Source organism: Cydia fagiglandana, chromosome 13, assembly GCF_963556715.1.
Source record: "Cydia fagiglandana chromosome 13, ilCydFagi1.1, whole genome shotgun sequence".
In the NCBI taxonomy this organism is placed as follows: domain Eukaryota; kingdom Metazoa; phylum Arthropoda; class Insecta; order Lepidoptera; family Tortricidae; genus Cydia; species Cydia fagiglandana.
This window is the reverse complement of record NC_085944.1, coordinates 8,447,152-8,464,078: the sequence shown is the minus strand read 5'-3', so window position 1 is coordinate 8,464,078 and position 16,927 is coordinate 8,447,152. Positions and strand designations below refer to the sequence as shown.

The window sequence follows — 16,927 nt, the reverse complement described above, 5'->3', positions numbered from 1 at the left end:
ATATATCGGAGTTATGTTGGGGCGGAATCCCGGTTGGCCCGCAAGTAGGTGGCATTCTTTCATTCGTGTCAGGCAACCTCCATTGATGCTAAGTCAGACTGTTTGCGCCCGGCCGACCGTGTCGCCGAGATATATCGCAGCTATTTGTAATCTTACATCTAGGGCGTGATTCCACATGGTGCGTCCGAGCTTGTGACATCACATATGACTAAAAACACGAACAAATTTACGTACATAAACTAAATGAAAATGCATTTCGATATTAAAAAAATTGAAAATGTTGCGCCGTGCCGGTAATATTTCCACTTTTCACATATTTGCTCATATAATATTAGTATTTTATACAATCGTGATATAATAGAGAGCTTTTCAGTCGAGTACCGTGTTTAGGCAACGAAGCTTGCTGAGTTGCCTAAGTCAGGTACGAGATTGAAAAGCTTGATTATATCACTATTGTATACAATACTTTTTGTACGAGTCAACAAAAATAATACTTTAAACTAGTAGAATCATACAAACAAACCAAACCAAAAGTATGCAGCTATTAAGATGGTACGCGAGCAGCCGCGATACCTTATTCATACTACGCGCCCCGGCCGCCGCGCCCGGCGCGTTGGTCAACGACACCTTCTCGTAACTCATGAGGCCCTGGTACTTGCTCCGCGCTTAATTAAATTTTTATGCAGTTGTTTTCTCGATTTTGGCCACTGTAGCCTATGGAGACTAACAAGCAACACTAAGTGGTTTTCGTAGTCTATGGATGTTGCTATATTAAGGGTGTCACATGCGCGTTTCTGACTTATGAACCAATTGTTTCTACTATACAACAGAAATTAAATAATTAATTTGAGCTATGGTTTTGTTTCGTCCTCTTGATCGCGGCGAGCTGTGATTGGTCAATTTCATTATAGTTGACTAAACTGTATCGATATGAATATTATAGTTGAGTTGGGAGCCCACACATTAAAAATACCCAATTGAAGTTTGGTATAAGAAATCTTAATTCAATAATTATAGTCGACGAGTAGAAAAACTTAGTTATGATAGAGTCCATGACATGTCGAAGTAAAGTAAATTTTATAGCTCTGTCCACTTAGGTATTCTACTTTAGAATTAAGATATTGCGGAACGGAGACGTTATACCTTATGCGTTAGGGTTAAGAAGTTGTTTGTGTGTTTGTGAATTTGACGAATATGGCTCTTTAAAGGATTTCTGATACATCTTACTATTCTTCGTTTTATATAAATAATAGCTTCGTCACAGGACACCGCTGCGATTTATGTCGACGCTTATCATTAAATTTGGAGGTAGTCTAAATGTCAACAAGGTAATAAAAGTTGTTTATAATATTAAAATTGACTCAATAAGAGACAATAATGTTTCAAACAATCCGCCCAAGGTAACCTACTTAATAATTCTAACTTCACAAGAAAACTCTTGTTTGCGACAGTTTTTTTAATAGACATTTTAGTATTCCGCCGAGCGCTGACTTGGGTAAGCAATAGCCGGTATTCAAATGTCAGGCCCAGGCCCGAGTATGTGCAGCGTCACAGCGTGGCCGGCGCGTGACGCGATCGATGGCTGAACCTTGCGGAGCTAGCCTTGCCCTGGAGTCACCGGGCCCTGTTTGTCTACCTACACACACAACATGCGGCATATGTTGCGTATTCTGCAGAATAAACACACGTAGTCATTGTTTTATTAGCTTTTGAGGTTTCTATTGGAGTTATCTTACGAGTATGTTGTAATGTTGCATGTTTTATATAGTAGAAAAGGATAGTAGTCAACATGCTCGTTATTGATTGATATTTTACAAGCTCTTATTGAACATGCAATATATGTATAAGTAGTATAATGTAGGTTTGTTCGGGATAAATCTTGCAAGGTATGTAAATTAGACCATAGGACTATGTATGGTCAGCGTTAAAGCTTGTACCTATCAAAAATGATTTATTTGTCAAAAAAGGTATTAGTTTTCAAAACACTTAAGTATTTCCTCGATCACGGACATCTAGTCTAGATGTGGGGAAAACTAGTACTATAATAATAACCTAACCTAAAATACCCGCTACGCGCTACGGGTGCTGTTCGTAGGCGTATTATGAACCTGTGTAAATTCGCTTAGCTAAGTAGTCATTAGGTAGCTTGTAATACAATTACAAACTTCATACTAAAACAATATGCTATACCGGGTGTGGCCTGTAATATGAGCAAAAAATTTAACTGTAGGCTGTATTACTCCTCATACTGACCAATTAGTTCAGCAACTTTTAAAAATAACTTGTGGTTTGATTTTCAGTACACTTTAAAGTTTATTCTAAGACGCAATGTATTGCGAATTTTGTTATGTTTAACGCGTGACAAGCAACGTCAATCACAATGATATGGCGTGGCGAGAGCGTCCATTGAAGATAATATTTATTTTGTATGAAAAATAGGGAGTCTAAAGACTACATATTTTTAAAAGTTGTTGAACAAAAGTGTCATCGTTTGAGGAGTACAATCTGTGTTTTAATTATTTGCTCATGGTTCAGGCCACACCCGGTATATATGTAGTCTAACCCCTTATTCATAAACGTTTACTGAAGTTGACAAGCCGATAATAATCGTTTGTCTCTTTCCGACGTATTGGTATCATTGGAAAGGGACAAACTATTATTATCGGCTTGTCAACTTTAGTAAACGTTTATGAATAAGGGGGTAATTATATAATTGATAAATAGTCAATTAAAATAAAGTTTCGTACGTTTAAAAAGTCCGTATCACCTCTTACTAAACAATGTGTTCAAGTGCCAATGGAGGTTAGGGTGCATAATTTTATGAAAAGAAATATGAATAATTCAAATAAGTACCTGATCTTCCTATATTGTTCGGAAATTTTACCGTATTTTAACAAAAATACCCGTCTGTTCATAAGTCTTGCGACGAATGTAAACTCGAATAGTTCGATAATTGAAATGTTATAATATTTATTTAACTACTACACTATAATTAATTTAATTGAATTGAGTTTATTTAAAATGGGCTTCTATGTTTTTTATTATAGTCATTTAATATGTTGGCATTTGGTAAAGGGTTCCGGCATAATCACGAAAATGGTATGTTTACTGGCGGGAAAGTAAGTATCGGAAGTAAAAGAAAAATTGTACTAGATGAAATATCAAATTATACACCGAAATATTGAGAAATACTTCGACTCTTTATAGCTTCTCTCGAAAGCAATATTTAATTACCTTGCTTGTATTGTGGTGGGGAAGACATTTTCATAAGAAGTTAGTATTGTTCCTCTACGTGTTGGATCTACCTCTCTATCCCCATCCCCACGTAAGCCTATCGAAAGACCGGGATATCTAGGCCCGTGAAATCCAAGGAGATACAAATAATATGATACAATTCGAAAAATATTTTAAATCAAATTTCGTTATTTTTATTAAATTTTGTGTCGTCTCAAAACTTATGAACAGACGAGGCAATAGACGGTTAATTTTCATTAAGATTAAGTATAGTAATATAGGTATTACCTATGTTAAGCAGTAATTAACATTCCAAACTTAGATATTATGATTAGTAATTAATAATTTTAGACAGGAAAGTAAATGTGGTTAGTGGTTTAGTATTATAGATTAAGTTCTATTTACCTACTATCACAGTCTATAATAATTGTAGATCACCTGCCGATTCCGTATTGTATTGTTTAGGTGATATATACATACATATATACTCGTATGTAGGACGTGACGAAATTAAGCCGGTGTTCCTCGTAGGGTATAATAGTTCTTTTTTAACTTAATCTCATTTAAAAAATATATAGGAATGAACAAGAAATCGATAATAACACTGAAAGATTCAAAGAAACCTTGATTTAAATATTTAAAAAAATATATATTTTCTATAGTTCACGGTTACATTTTTTTTCAGTGTTTTTGTAACTTACGTATGCAGCCTTGATGGTATTATTTAAATTACGAAATTCAACATTTGACTGTTTGCATGCTTTGACTTATGGACATTTTTTATTCATTAACTTTGAGTACCTACTTTTGTTATGAATATCAATTGAACTAGGTTTATGTTTACCTAATCATAAATAAAAAATATATATATTTTTTTGGGTTGAACCAAACTAGCAACATCGCAGTTTTATTTTTGTATCCTAAAACATCACTTAAAGTTGTTTTTTACTTACGAATACTGTCACTGTAGCACTTGTTTACAAAACCAGTTCACACTAACAAGATAGGACGCGCTAAACTAGAACTTATCTTATCACACACATCAAAAGAAATATCCGTTTCCAGAGTTGGTAAACAAATCAATCGGAAGAGCACGTGGGTATCAACACAACAAAATTTACAAATAAACACGAATGAACATCGATCACACATTCACACGTTGCAGGACGCCGGTTTCACTCGCGCCGTTTTGTTTGCATACCCGTTTCCGAAATTGACAATCTCAAAGCACCGTGTTTTTCCCAAGGTATTTTATAGACTGGTTTGTATGTACCTAAGTTGTCAGCCGACGTGTGTCGAAGTGTCTCAGCAGTTGTGGCCAGGTGTGGAGTGGAGTGAGGTCTGCGACGTGATGTGTCGTGCGGTCGAGCGCGCGCCGCGAGTGCGGTCTCCCGGCCTTTGTACGCGGGGGTATTTCGGTAGATCGCCACCATCGGACAATTCACGGCCGAGCGATGCGACCCAGCCTCAACTATCAGCACTCTAATAATAAACTTGTTTATATTTTTTACTACCTCCATAAATATAATTCTGAATCCGCTCTATTTCTAGTATTTCTACTATTACGGCGGCGACACTAGCGCCTAAACGGCTTGAGGGTCCGCGGCCTCGGTGACCACGTGCTTCTAGAAATAGAAGGGTAAGGTAGCAACACGAATCACCCATTCCATGGAATTATATCGAGATGGAGCCGAATGTGTTTGGAACGAGTGATGTGTCGTAAAGCGCGTCCGATGCGTGGGCGGCAGAGGTCGCTGGATGCTAGACGGCGGTCAGCTGCTGCCAGTTTGAACGTCGTAAATTCTAGCGCCGTTTGAAAACAACGTCGGATCCGAGTCGTTTGTACATACCGTGATAGTATCAGAGAGGGCGCTGCAGAAAGCGCCGAAGCCGGAATGCGCGGGCGGGGGAGACTGGGGCGGCGTGGAACCGCCGGCGCGGTCCATGGCGGCGCGGGAGCGGCGCTAGCGCGCGCGGTCGGCTCTCTACGGAGCACTGCCGGCGGGCGGTCCGCTGCCGCTGCCGCGCGGCCGCCCGCCCGCCTAGGGCTGCCACCGATGCCAGCTACGCACCACGCGCGCCGACACAGACGGCAGGGTACGAGTCACAAGCTATCAGCGAGTTATCTGTCACTTTAAGAATCTGGAAACAACTTACATCGTCAACTTACATTACCCACATATGTTGACAAAGGCAAATTGTGTATTTTATATCCATAATAGGTTAAGATGTATCGAATCACAATAGACAGTATTTTTTTGAAATACTAGCCTGAAACTATTACATTAATAATATCCTAGAATATTTCAATATTGCACTGAGAGAAAAGTACAACAATAATTTTTAAGAAAAAAAAACCGACTTCTATGGGGCCCGGTGAAAGATTATGGTAGATGGTGCACCATGTAGAAAAGGAGGTAAAACCAGTACTTTCTAGTAGCATTTCGTTTCCGTAAGGGTCGTAGTTCTAGCCTAACCTAACCCACTTCTCTGATAGCAGTTCGGTTCTGTGAGGATCGCAGTTCGAACCTAATCAAACCCACTTTTCTAGTAGCATTTCGTTTCTGTAAGACTCGCAGTTCTAACCAAACCTAACCCACTTTTGTTCGGTTCTGTGGGGATCGCAGTTCAAACCTAACCTAACCCACTTAACGGCGCATGCGGTGCGGTGTACGGGAGTTTGAGCGGGAGGGGTTTGGCATCATCATACCATACCCACATTTTATGGTAGGTAATCATAGTGGTTTATTTAGTTTAGGTATCATAGTGGTTTTCCGGGTCAAGGTCCGGGTCTCTGAGTCAGAGTCCGGGTCCGAGTCCCGGTCCGAGTCCGGGTCTGGGTCCGGGTCCGGGTCCGAGTCCGGGTCCGAGTCCGGGTCCGAGGCCGGGTCCGTGTCCGGGTCCGAGTCTGCATCCGAGTCCGGGTCCGAGTCCGGGTCCGAGTCCGAGTCCGAGTCCGGGTCCGAACCGGATCCGGGTATGAGTCCGGGTCCCAGTCCAAGTCAAAATCGAAATTCGAAATCACCAAACATGTACTATGCGTCGTTGAAGAGTTCTGTTCTGATCATCATCAGCAGTTCCACTTCATCAAATGCGACAGTTTTTAATGTAAATGCTTGATTTTATGATGAAAATACAAAAAATTCTATACGTATGCCTTTAAGATTTGAGGAGTTCCCTCGATTCCTTATGGATCCCATCATCAGAACTCGAGCTTGACAGGAATGTGGCTTAAAAACTAAACTTGCTTAAGAAACATAACGAAGAGGACAAATCGCCAAACGTGAACTATGCGTCGTTGAAGAGTTCCGTTCTGATCATCATCAGCAGTTCCACTTCATCAAATGCGACAGTTTTTAATGAAAATGCTTGATTTTCTGATGAAAATACAAAAATCTCTATACGCATGCCTTTAAAATTTGAGGAGTTCCCTCGATTTCTCATGGATCCCATCATCAGTACTCAAGCTTGACAAAATTGTGGCTTAAAAACTTAACTTGCTTAACAAACATAACGAAGAGGACAAATCGCCAAAGGTGAACTATGCGTCGTTGAAGAGTTCCGTTCTGATCATCATCAGCAGTTCCACTTCATCAAATGTCACGTTTTTGAATGTATATGCTTGATTTGTTGATAAAAATACAAAAATCACCATATGTATGCCTTTAAGATTTGAGGAGTTCCGTCGATTCCTCATGGATCCCATCATCAGAACTGGATTTTGACAAAAACGGGACCAATCTGTATGCATATACATACAATCAAAAAAAAATTTCTAAATCGGTCCAGTAATGACGGAGATATGGAGTAACAAACAAACAAAAAAAAAAAAAACATACAACCGAATTGATAACCTCCTCCTTTGGGATTTGGAAGTCGGTTAAAAACACACTTAGAATTACAAAAATAAACTTAATCCGGGGACAAGGAGAGTTAACTAATAGGAACAAATTGACTTTTGCAATTTCTATTAGTTCTTGCAATTTCTATTATCTCTCTCTCTCTCTTCCTAGCTATCCATCCCACATGGTGGTGGGGTCAGCTTTCCTGCTTAACCTTCTCCACTTCGTCCTATCCACGACATCGTCCTCGGATAACTTGCACTCACTCATGTCCTTTAGCACTACATCCTTCCATCTTGTTCTGGGTCTGCCCCTAGATCTTCGACCTGGGATGGAAAGTTGTAGCGCCAAATTTCCTACGTAGTCAGAAGGCCTTCTTTTTACGTGACCATACCATCGCAGCCTGCTCTCCTGCATTTTATCGGCAATGTCGCGCACGCCCAGGCTTCCTCGTACGTACTCGTTACGGATTCTATCGAGCCTGGTAACGCCGCACATCCACCTCAGCATTTTCATCTCGGCAACTTGGATGGTATGCACGTGTCTTTGAGTCGTTGCCCACGTCTCGCTGCCATACATAAGGACCGGCCTTATTATACTTTTGTATACCAGACCCTTGAGTTTGACCGGCATTCTCCTGTCACACGTAACACCAGTCACTTCCCGCCATTTTAGCCAAGCAGCGGCTATTCGGTGTTGAATGTTGCATTCCACATTCCCAGAATGGTGCATCATACTACCCAGATACTTGTACTGATCGCACATGGTGACTAGTTGCCCACCGATGGAAATTGGGCTATTGTCGCTTGGATCTGGCTCGTTCAGGGACATGAATTGGGTCTTTGCAACACTCAACACTAGGCCACCGGCCTGTAACTGATGCTTCCATGACAGGAGTGCTTCCTGTAACTCAACACGGCTCTCGGTACAAATAGCCACATCGTCAGCGTAAACAAAAGTCCACTTCGCTGAGTTTTGCGCTGCCTCGGTGAGTGAGTCCAAAACCAAGCAAAACAGGAAGGGACTCAGAACAGAGCCTTGATGAACGCCTGCCTTAACCGCTATAGATTTTGTTTCACCCACTACCGTCCTTACCATTGACCTTGCACCCTTGTACATGTCGGTTATGATATGGACATACTGTTCTGGGACGTTCTTCTTGCGAAGGCTCCACCAGATCGTGTCCCTTGGGACTCGATCAAATGCCTTTTCCATGTCCAAGAATGCAATGTACAATGGCTGTTTTTTGGCGCGGTACTCCTCAGCAATCGTGCTCAGAGCGAACATAGGGTCGGTAGTAGATAAGCCAGGCACGAAGCCATAGTGATGCTTAGACAGGGAACATCACTATGGCTTCGTGCCTGGCTTATCTACTACCGACCCTATGTTCGCTCTGAGCACGATTGCTGAGGAGTACCGCGCCAATTTGTTAAAATTATATTTGGGATTACTGAGCTGTTTGTAGAAATAAATAAACTTTACAGAAATTATGAGACGTCCATAATTATTACTAAAACTTAATTTCTCCCCTAGTACAGAACTGTTTTTTAATTCCTGGTGATGATTTTTCTCTCAGTGTACTAATAAAATAATACTATGAGTATTGTACACGAGTCTGCTCTGCATTCTAGTATATAATTTCCTCCAAGTAAAGACGATTTAAATAGAGGGGAGGGGGACATCTTACACAGGTCAACCTAGCCCCTAACTAAGCAAAGCTATGGGTGCTAGGCGACGATAAGGGTACTCATTCCAAATGCCTATTCGATATAATTTATAATTTTGAATTGCCCCATTAGAACTTATTTTATTTTATACCAAAACCACAACCCTACATGTACCTATTTGTCAACAATAGTTACGGTCATTGGGTCAAGCTAAGTTAACTATAATTTGCTATCGCACTTATCGCCCTGCTGCCGCTCAAATTATCCGTCCAATGTCAACCATGGGAACTTGATAAAGACCTTCAATAAAGCCCTATATAACCTTGATCTTTATTGACTTTCGCATTGTTGCTCACTTATGTAACATGTACCTACCTATGTACCTAGTTAGATAAATACAACGATTAGTGATTAACAACGGAGCAGAATTAAAACAAAATTGAAATAAGTAGGTATACGGTATACCTATATAGGTATAGTTATTATTACAATCAAACCAACCAATACTAAGTCAAACTATAACCATATCGTTTCAGTTAGGAAAATACTGCTTTCAAACCATATTTTAGTAGGTACCTACTTATCGTGTTTTTCAAGCTTGTGTGTCCATTTTTTTAATGAGCTTTTTTCTACGCATTCATTTCGTAGAAATGGTAAATAAATGTGGTAGTGCGTGTGAGATAATTTCTTTTAACTGTTTTACACAGAAGAATGCACACACTGTTATTTTCAGAACATAGGTACACTTGTTGTTATTTAAATGTAGTACGTACCTATTATTAAAGTGAAATCAGAAGCAGCTAATTCCTTCCTTTTATTTAGATTTAATGGTAATTTAACGAACATTCAATAAAATGGTGACACGCGTTACTCTTTTCTTGTTCCTGAATTCAACCAAACAAATCTTCGGAAAGAAGTAAAAAATATGGCTTATTTTTTTATTTTATACTGACGTTAGTATACAAGCGTGACAACCCTAAGGTCCCGAAGCCACTACTAAAGTGAGCAAAGTTAATAAATACAATTCCGAAGCCACTGTAACGCTACGTCTTACGTAGGCGAACAACGCGCGAACGCGGCGCCTGACATTCGCGTGCAAATCGCGCCGCACCGCGTTCGCAACGAGATCGCTTACGTAGGACACTTCTATGGGCATCAAAGGATTGATTTCGCCGCGCCGCGCCGCGCCGCGTTCGCGCGTTGTTCGCCTACGTAAGACGTAGCGTAAGAAAAATAAATTAGAATCTGCAGTTTTTCTGCTCGCGTTGCGCAATTGCGCCAGCCCTGCGGTCACGAGTCCGCGCCCTCGTGTTACATAAACCCTCCCGCTGCCCGCTACCTGTCTGTTGTCGTTTTGGCATGCCAGCCCACAACAATAACACTAAATAATTATAGACAGGCTATTTCCAACGCACCCAACACTTAGTACACGCTGCAAACAGGCGTGACCGATTTGAAACGTCCCGCGATGAAGTGCAGTTGATAATAACTAATTAGCGCTCATTAAAAAGCGTTTACGGGGAAGTAAGTAGGTACTTGCATTCTTTGAGTGATGCATGTGAGTTTATGCGCTTGATAAACAAAACACTTGTGTTTAAGGGTCTTGCTATTCACACATTTTACCTAAAGTAGTAGATAACACTAATTGGCAATCTGATATATATTCTGAAATAAATATTTATACAGTAGGTAGGTACGAATCTTTACTGGACTGGCCAGTAGATCAACACTGCCAGTAGGTTACATGGGTTAAGTTATCATATTTTGTCTTGGCTTGGAGTTATAGACACGGGTTAAAATATACTCACCGACCTTCCTGTTTAAATAGTGGTATACTTACCATCATCGCGGAAAACTAACTACTACGAATTGGAAACAGTTCAACGGTAAAACAGAAGTTAATTGTTTGGTTTATTCATTCCCATAACGGTAAACTATAAAAAAAAGAATAACTAAAGTAGTCGATTTTTGGACTTCACTCTATTGAACACTAACCTAATTGCTGGGACTAGGCCAAGAAGTTGAACAATAAACACTGACAATGCTCTTAGCACAGTTTATAATTGTGAGTTTCATTAGATTTCCATGAAGACGGGTGAAGAACCTAGTTAGCCGACAAATTAGGCCACTAGACAGCCTAGAAAAACAATTTTCAATTTTCTTGGAAATAGAACCCAAGGTTTCAGATTACTTATTCAGATTATCGCAAATCGGCTTGGCACCGACTTCAAACATATCATTTTCTAGTGCATAAGGGATAATATTTTATTTTATCCTTTTTTTAAGGTTTGTATGATAAAGATGGATAAAGGACGCACCACGGACGCCCTCGTGCGTTCATCTGTGGTTCATCTCGGTTGCACTAGTGAAAGCGAGTAACAACATATCAATTAACTTTAAAATATATGTATATAAGTAGGTATCTAGTTTGAATGTACGCACACATACCTACTCAACTGATTCTAACAGTCATGTGATATTATATTTTAGCGGAATATTTTCTACATTTGCGAAATGTTTCTTCAAAAGGGCCAAATTTTGAATGATTTTAATTTTCCTAGAGAAATACCTAAGCCCTTTTAAAAGACAACCCTTATTTGCACTGTAGTTCGCACTTTATTTTGTGCGCACATTTTTGGCGTACCTACAAGCGTAACAATGGCCACCCACACAGCACCTTGCACTGGATATAGGCCACCATTGTGTTCTACGGACACCTTGAGGAGTTCATTCGCCGTTGGCGTTCGATCTGTGGTGCGGTGATGTGCGTGACGATGGCGCTGTTTTTATGACGTAATATTTAGGTAGGTTTAGTCGCCTGTAATATCTTGCATAGCAAACGTGCAAATATGATACGGCCCCGACACTATCATGGATACTGACATTACTTTGACGGAATGACGTTTTTAGTGATAGTGTAGGGAGTGTCATGAAGGAATGACGGGAAGTAATGAAGTTTATTTTAATAATTTCCGTCAGTATTGGAGTTATGTCAAAGTAATGATACTAGAAATGACATTATACTGACAGTGAATTGGTTAGAATGATGGAATCAGAAATGACAGAAAGAATGATGGACGATAATGAAGTTATTAAACATTTTTAATATTTTTGAAGAAATGTCAAAATAATGACATTATACTGATAGTGAGTGGAGCGCATCACTCTAATCCCTCATTCCGTCATTTAAAGTACTTTAGAAGAAGGTTTTATACTAACAAGAGTCATTACTGGCATTTAAATCAATAAGTGAAGTATACCTACTCTATTATCATTGCTCTAAAGTTTATTTTCACTTGACTCTTAAGAAAAAAGGAAAACATGCAGAATACGATGCACAAGGAAAATCTCTGTCCCTTTCTAAAACTTTCCATACATGAAATAAAAATTAAAAAGTAAAAACCTTTTATTTTATGTTGTTTACAACAATTTAATTATATGTTTACCGGGAAACGCGAAAATCTAAATTTAGTTATCTGCCACTTTATCGTTCGAATATGCAAAAGTGAGGATGATGATGATGAAAAGTGATAGAGAGGTTAGATAACGAAATTTCGTGTTTCGCGGTAGACCCCAGATTGTGATGGATTGTGGTAGTGGCGCCCCCTACGCAGAGTTTCGAGTAATATTCCCTATTCAGGGAAATAGAATAATATTACGCAATACTCTGCGTAGGGGGCGCCTCTAGCACATACTGAGGGCTTACCGCGTAATTTCGTTTTCTGCCTCTTTATCACTCTTGCGTATTCGAGCGTTAGAGACTGATAACGAAATTTCGATTTTCGCATTTCGAAGTAGACCCTCTGAATTTGCTAGTGGACCCTACGCCGACTTTTGCGTAATATTCCCTTTTGCGTTTTATTTCGTGCATAGAGTTCAATATATTTTTTTAAATATGGTCAACATCCCTATTTTGTATATTCTGTATATGGCCTTATATTATAACATGTTGTAAGTATGCATCTATCCTATAAGTAAACTCTCTGGTTTATGGCATTATTTATAAACGCGTTACTAGTTTTGATCTTCTCGTTTTGGTCTTTATCTCTCATTTTAACTTATGTATTTGTAAGAAGGATAAAACATATTAACTAAATCAGGCCTGTAAAGCTTAAAAAGTTTTATGACTAATTGAGAATGAATAGTTAGTGTTTATGGTTGAACGTTCCATATAAGACTATCCCGTTCGAACTTGCTTTATGACGGACTCTTTTTTTATACCTCCTTACTTCGAACCTCCACAGATATTGTTTTTACTAAACGTCAGGTCAACCGCAGAAACCCCGACTAGTCTTAATCAGCAAAATCCTAACCACTTTTTTAATAATTAATATAATTATGTACAAGTATTAGTATTTCGGATACCCCAAAAACCTGTGTCTTAAAGTGGGCTATAATGGTTTGTACAAAATAAAACGAAAGAACATGTACATTAAATTACAATGAAACTACGCAATAAATTGAATATAAACCAATCCAGTACTTACGGTGCACGGAAATCTCAACGCTACGACTACACATATTTCGTCGGCTAGAAGACTGGCGTCAACTAACAAACAAGTTGTTGTGTTGCTGTTTGCGAGCGAGAAAATTAGAATATTGGCGAGAACTTTTAAATTTTAGCAGTGTTTTAAGCTGTTATTTTATATTTTAGCGCTTTGATTCACTTTACCGGATCCGAGACCGGATCCGGTGAATTTTACCGGATCCGGTATCTTGAAAAATGTGCCGGATCCGGCCGGATTACCGGGTCCGCCGGACCGGATTGCAATCCCTACATATCAGGTACCTTTTTTCTTAACCAAATTATACATTCTTACATAACAGAAGAATCCAGTAGGTAGCGTCGTATATAATAGTAGGTAGCATCCAAAGTATTCAAATAGTTCGGTACACCAGGTATGTATGGCGTACCGAACTATTTGAATAGGTACTTTGGATGCTACCTACTATATGATGCTGATTGTACTTTAAGAATAGTTTGATTCCCGGTTCGTGGTAAGAATAAAAAAAAATATTTGGATACATTTTTTTACTACCAATCTTTCACACAGTCATGGCGCACACACGCACGAAAAGGATGAAACAAATAAATATTCTTTTTAATTAACTATGTCTTTTTCTGCATTTTTCTGGCTCATCGGGCATAGAGTTGCCACAGTACATAGTATAATTACGACAGGTTAGAAATATTTGAATCGATGATTGAATAATGTCTTGGTTTTGTGTTCTTCAAAACGTACACTACAACATACCTAACTAAGAACGGTTAGGAAAATAATAACTTAAAATTCCCCGTGAAAGGTAATGATGAAAATACTGATAGAAATACTGATAAGTGTGTGGGGAGATTTAGGAATGTCATGACCTGACTGGACCAAACGCGGAGCGTTATGAAATTTCATGCCATTGCTAATGAGTGTCGGGGCCGTATGAGACGTCTTATGGCTGTATTAGATAATAATAATAACTAAAAGTCTGATATCTTTGCTCACTTCGTTGTGCAAAATATTAGGTAGATATTCGAGTAGTAAGTTAACACTGTACCTTCTTAGATCTTCGTGACATAGATCTGGGGGCCGATTTTTGAAATTCGACCACTCGATTTCGTGTATTTCGTTAAATGATATCTCCATTACTAGGCGTTTAAATTCTACTAATAGAATTGAAATCGAGTGGTCAATACCACTAGATTCCAAATTTCGATCGCTCGTATTTCAAAAATTAGCATTTCGTCGTTTTCCACCGATTTTCGAGTGACGAAATCGAGTGAACAAAATTCAAAAATCGGCCCCCTGTATTTTCTTTTAAACTTTGTCTTCAGGTTCACTAAATAATTCATAGTATGTACCATTATAACAATTATAACAATAGAAGACGGAATCGTACAAACCTCGTAGTACCTACCTAAATATTTACACCTGACTTGAAATTATTAAAAATATAATTCAATTAAGCTACCCAAATTAAATATTTGTTAGAAGTTTTTTCAAGGTTCAGCAAACATTCAATTGCATTAACTTGTCACAGTCAATGCACTGTTATCTAAAGATCCCAACTATACCCTCGAAATAGAGATCCATGATATGAAATTAACAGCAGCCATTAAGGTTGGCTTTTGTTCGAGCTCAAAGTGGACACCTGTTTACACATGGTGCCGCGTTTCACGTTCGTCACAGTTTTGTTTAGGGTTTCGGAGTAAAACAATTAATATCTAAAAATATTTATTCATTCTACTTATATATATTTTATAAAATACTAGCGACCCGCCCCGGCTTCGCACCTTAAATTATACACCTAAAAGAATCACTTTGAAAGGTAAAAACCGCATGAAAATCCGTTCAGTAGTTTTTGAGTTTATCAAAAACAAACATGCAAACACAGACGCGGCGGAGGACTTTGTTTTATAAGGTGTAGTGATTTATTTTATTACTAGGTAGTATGATCATAACATTCTTCTTAATGGATGAGTAATATAAAGTAAATATAGGTTGCACAGGTTCCTTAATAAAGTATTGTTAAGGCCTTGTAGGAGCCTACAGCCATCCAACTCATCACACATATGCATCGCTGAACGCTGCAATCCTCTGAAACTCGTGACAGACAAGAAAATCCCTCGAATGTCCTTCGACGCTCGGACTACGAAACTGCATTTGTTATTTATTGCATCGGTGAAGAAACCGCAACGATTTCCCTGAAGAAAACTATCTCCTGAAAATTCTGTAAAACATGATTCCACTCGGACCTCTCTTTCAACATGTTATTTTTATTTAGTTTTCTACTTTTTCAGAGACGAAACTAGAAATTAGAAGCCTATGAGAGTTAGAGCCTATGAGTAAGAAGTTATAGTATAATGTAGGTATTTAAATAACCCTAATGAACCAATTAGTAACTCGACCCTACAGTATTTGTAACCTACCACTACACCACCGGCCAGTGGCGTAGCTAGGCGTGGGCGAAGTGGGCCATTGCCCACGGCCTCGGCTTCCACGAGGCCCCCATAACCATGGGCCTCGCGAAAGCCAACCCTTTTTATTATCTTGGGAATACACATTGAAAGAAAAAGGGCCTCGCAGATGCGATATCACCCACGGCACAGAATAAATAATAGTACTAGGTACAGAAGACTCACTCTCTAACAAAACGCGTCTGTTACGATCAGCACAAATATGGCCGCTAGGTGGCGACAGCGCCACGCGCAGCTTATGGCAAACCCCAAAATTGGGGTCGAACGGATGTATTTTTAGCTACCTGTAGCAAAGACGAAATCGCGGAGTGAGACACGCCAGCCCACGGCTAGTTCACGCTACGCCACTGCCACCGGTGGACCAGTTTAACCTCCGATTGACCATAGCTGTTTAAAAACTATGGATCAAGTTAAATTAGGACTCGTATTTTACAATGTTAGACGAGATATTTTGTGCATAGCATAGGGGTATTAGATATTTATCAAAAACTTCAAAAGTAACGCCGAGCGAAACGCACCAACGAAATGTGCAAAAACGCCATTTGCGCACCAATGTTCTGGCCCACTTTGTAGTGTCCGTAAGGCCTGTCTTTACGAAGTAATACTATATACATAAGTCAATGGGTTACATACTGGGGTTACATAGGGTACTTGCAATACTAACTCTTACGGAACCAAATACAGAAAATTATAATTTACGCTTGTAAATTATGAAATATAGTTATTTATAAAAATACAATTTGTTACAGATTATGTTTCAGTAATAGTATGATAACAACGCCGTTAAAATGCTACGGCAAATAGTAAAGATAGTAAATTTCTATAGTTTCATAGTGTTTATAAGTTGTTTGGTGGAATGTCGAAGGGTAAAAAGGGTTGTGGGGGGTTCGGAGATCGAGTGCGGTAATAAACTCAGTAATTAATTATAATAATTATAAGACTTTTAACGGTCCTAGGTCTATAAACTTTATTGTACATGAAGGTTTCTTTAAACATGATTATGAACTTCAAATTATGAACCACGCGCTGTGTTTTCCATCGCTTAGGCAGAATGTAGACGAGCGTTCGTTTATTGTATATTTACAACTCTCACCAATAGGGACCGTGCGCGTTGGAGGGTCTACCATCTTGTGGTCCAAATCGGAAACTTATGTGCACATGTACATTGCCAAAAGAAGTGCTACCATCTACCATTCTCGTAGGTACGTTTCCTTGTG

General features: G+C 39.2%; 1 protein-coding gene across 1 annotated transcript in view; it reads right to left on the bottom strand.

Annotated features, from left to right (window-relative positions):
• The window catches only part of LOC134670216 (calcium-binding protein E63-1), a 48,199-nt gene extending 42,886 nt beyond the window's left edge, over positions 1-5,313 (bottom strand). The window contains exon 1 of the mRNA XM_063527935.1: positions 5,085-5,313. Within this exon, the coding sequence (XP_063384005.1) occupies positions 5,085-5,180 (96 nt within the window). The 5' untranslated portion in view covers positions 5,181-5,313. The remainder of the gene's footprint in view (positions 1-5,084) is intronic.
• Between the last annotated feature and the right edge of the window lie 11,614 nt (positions 5,314-16,927).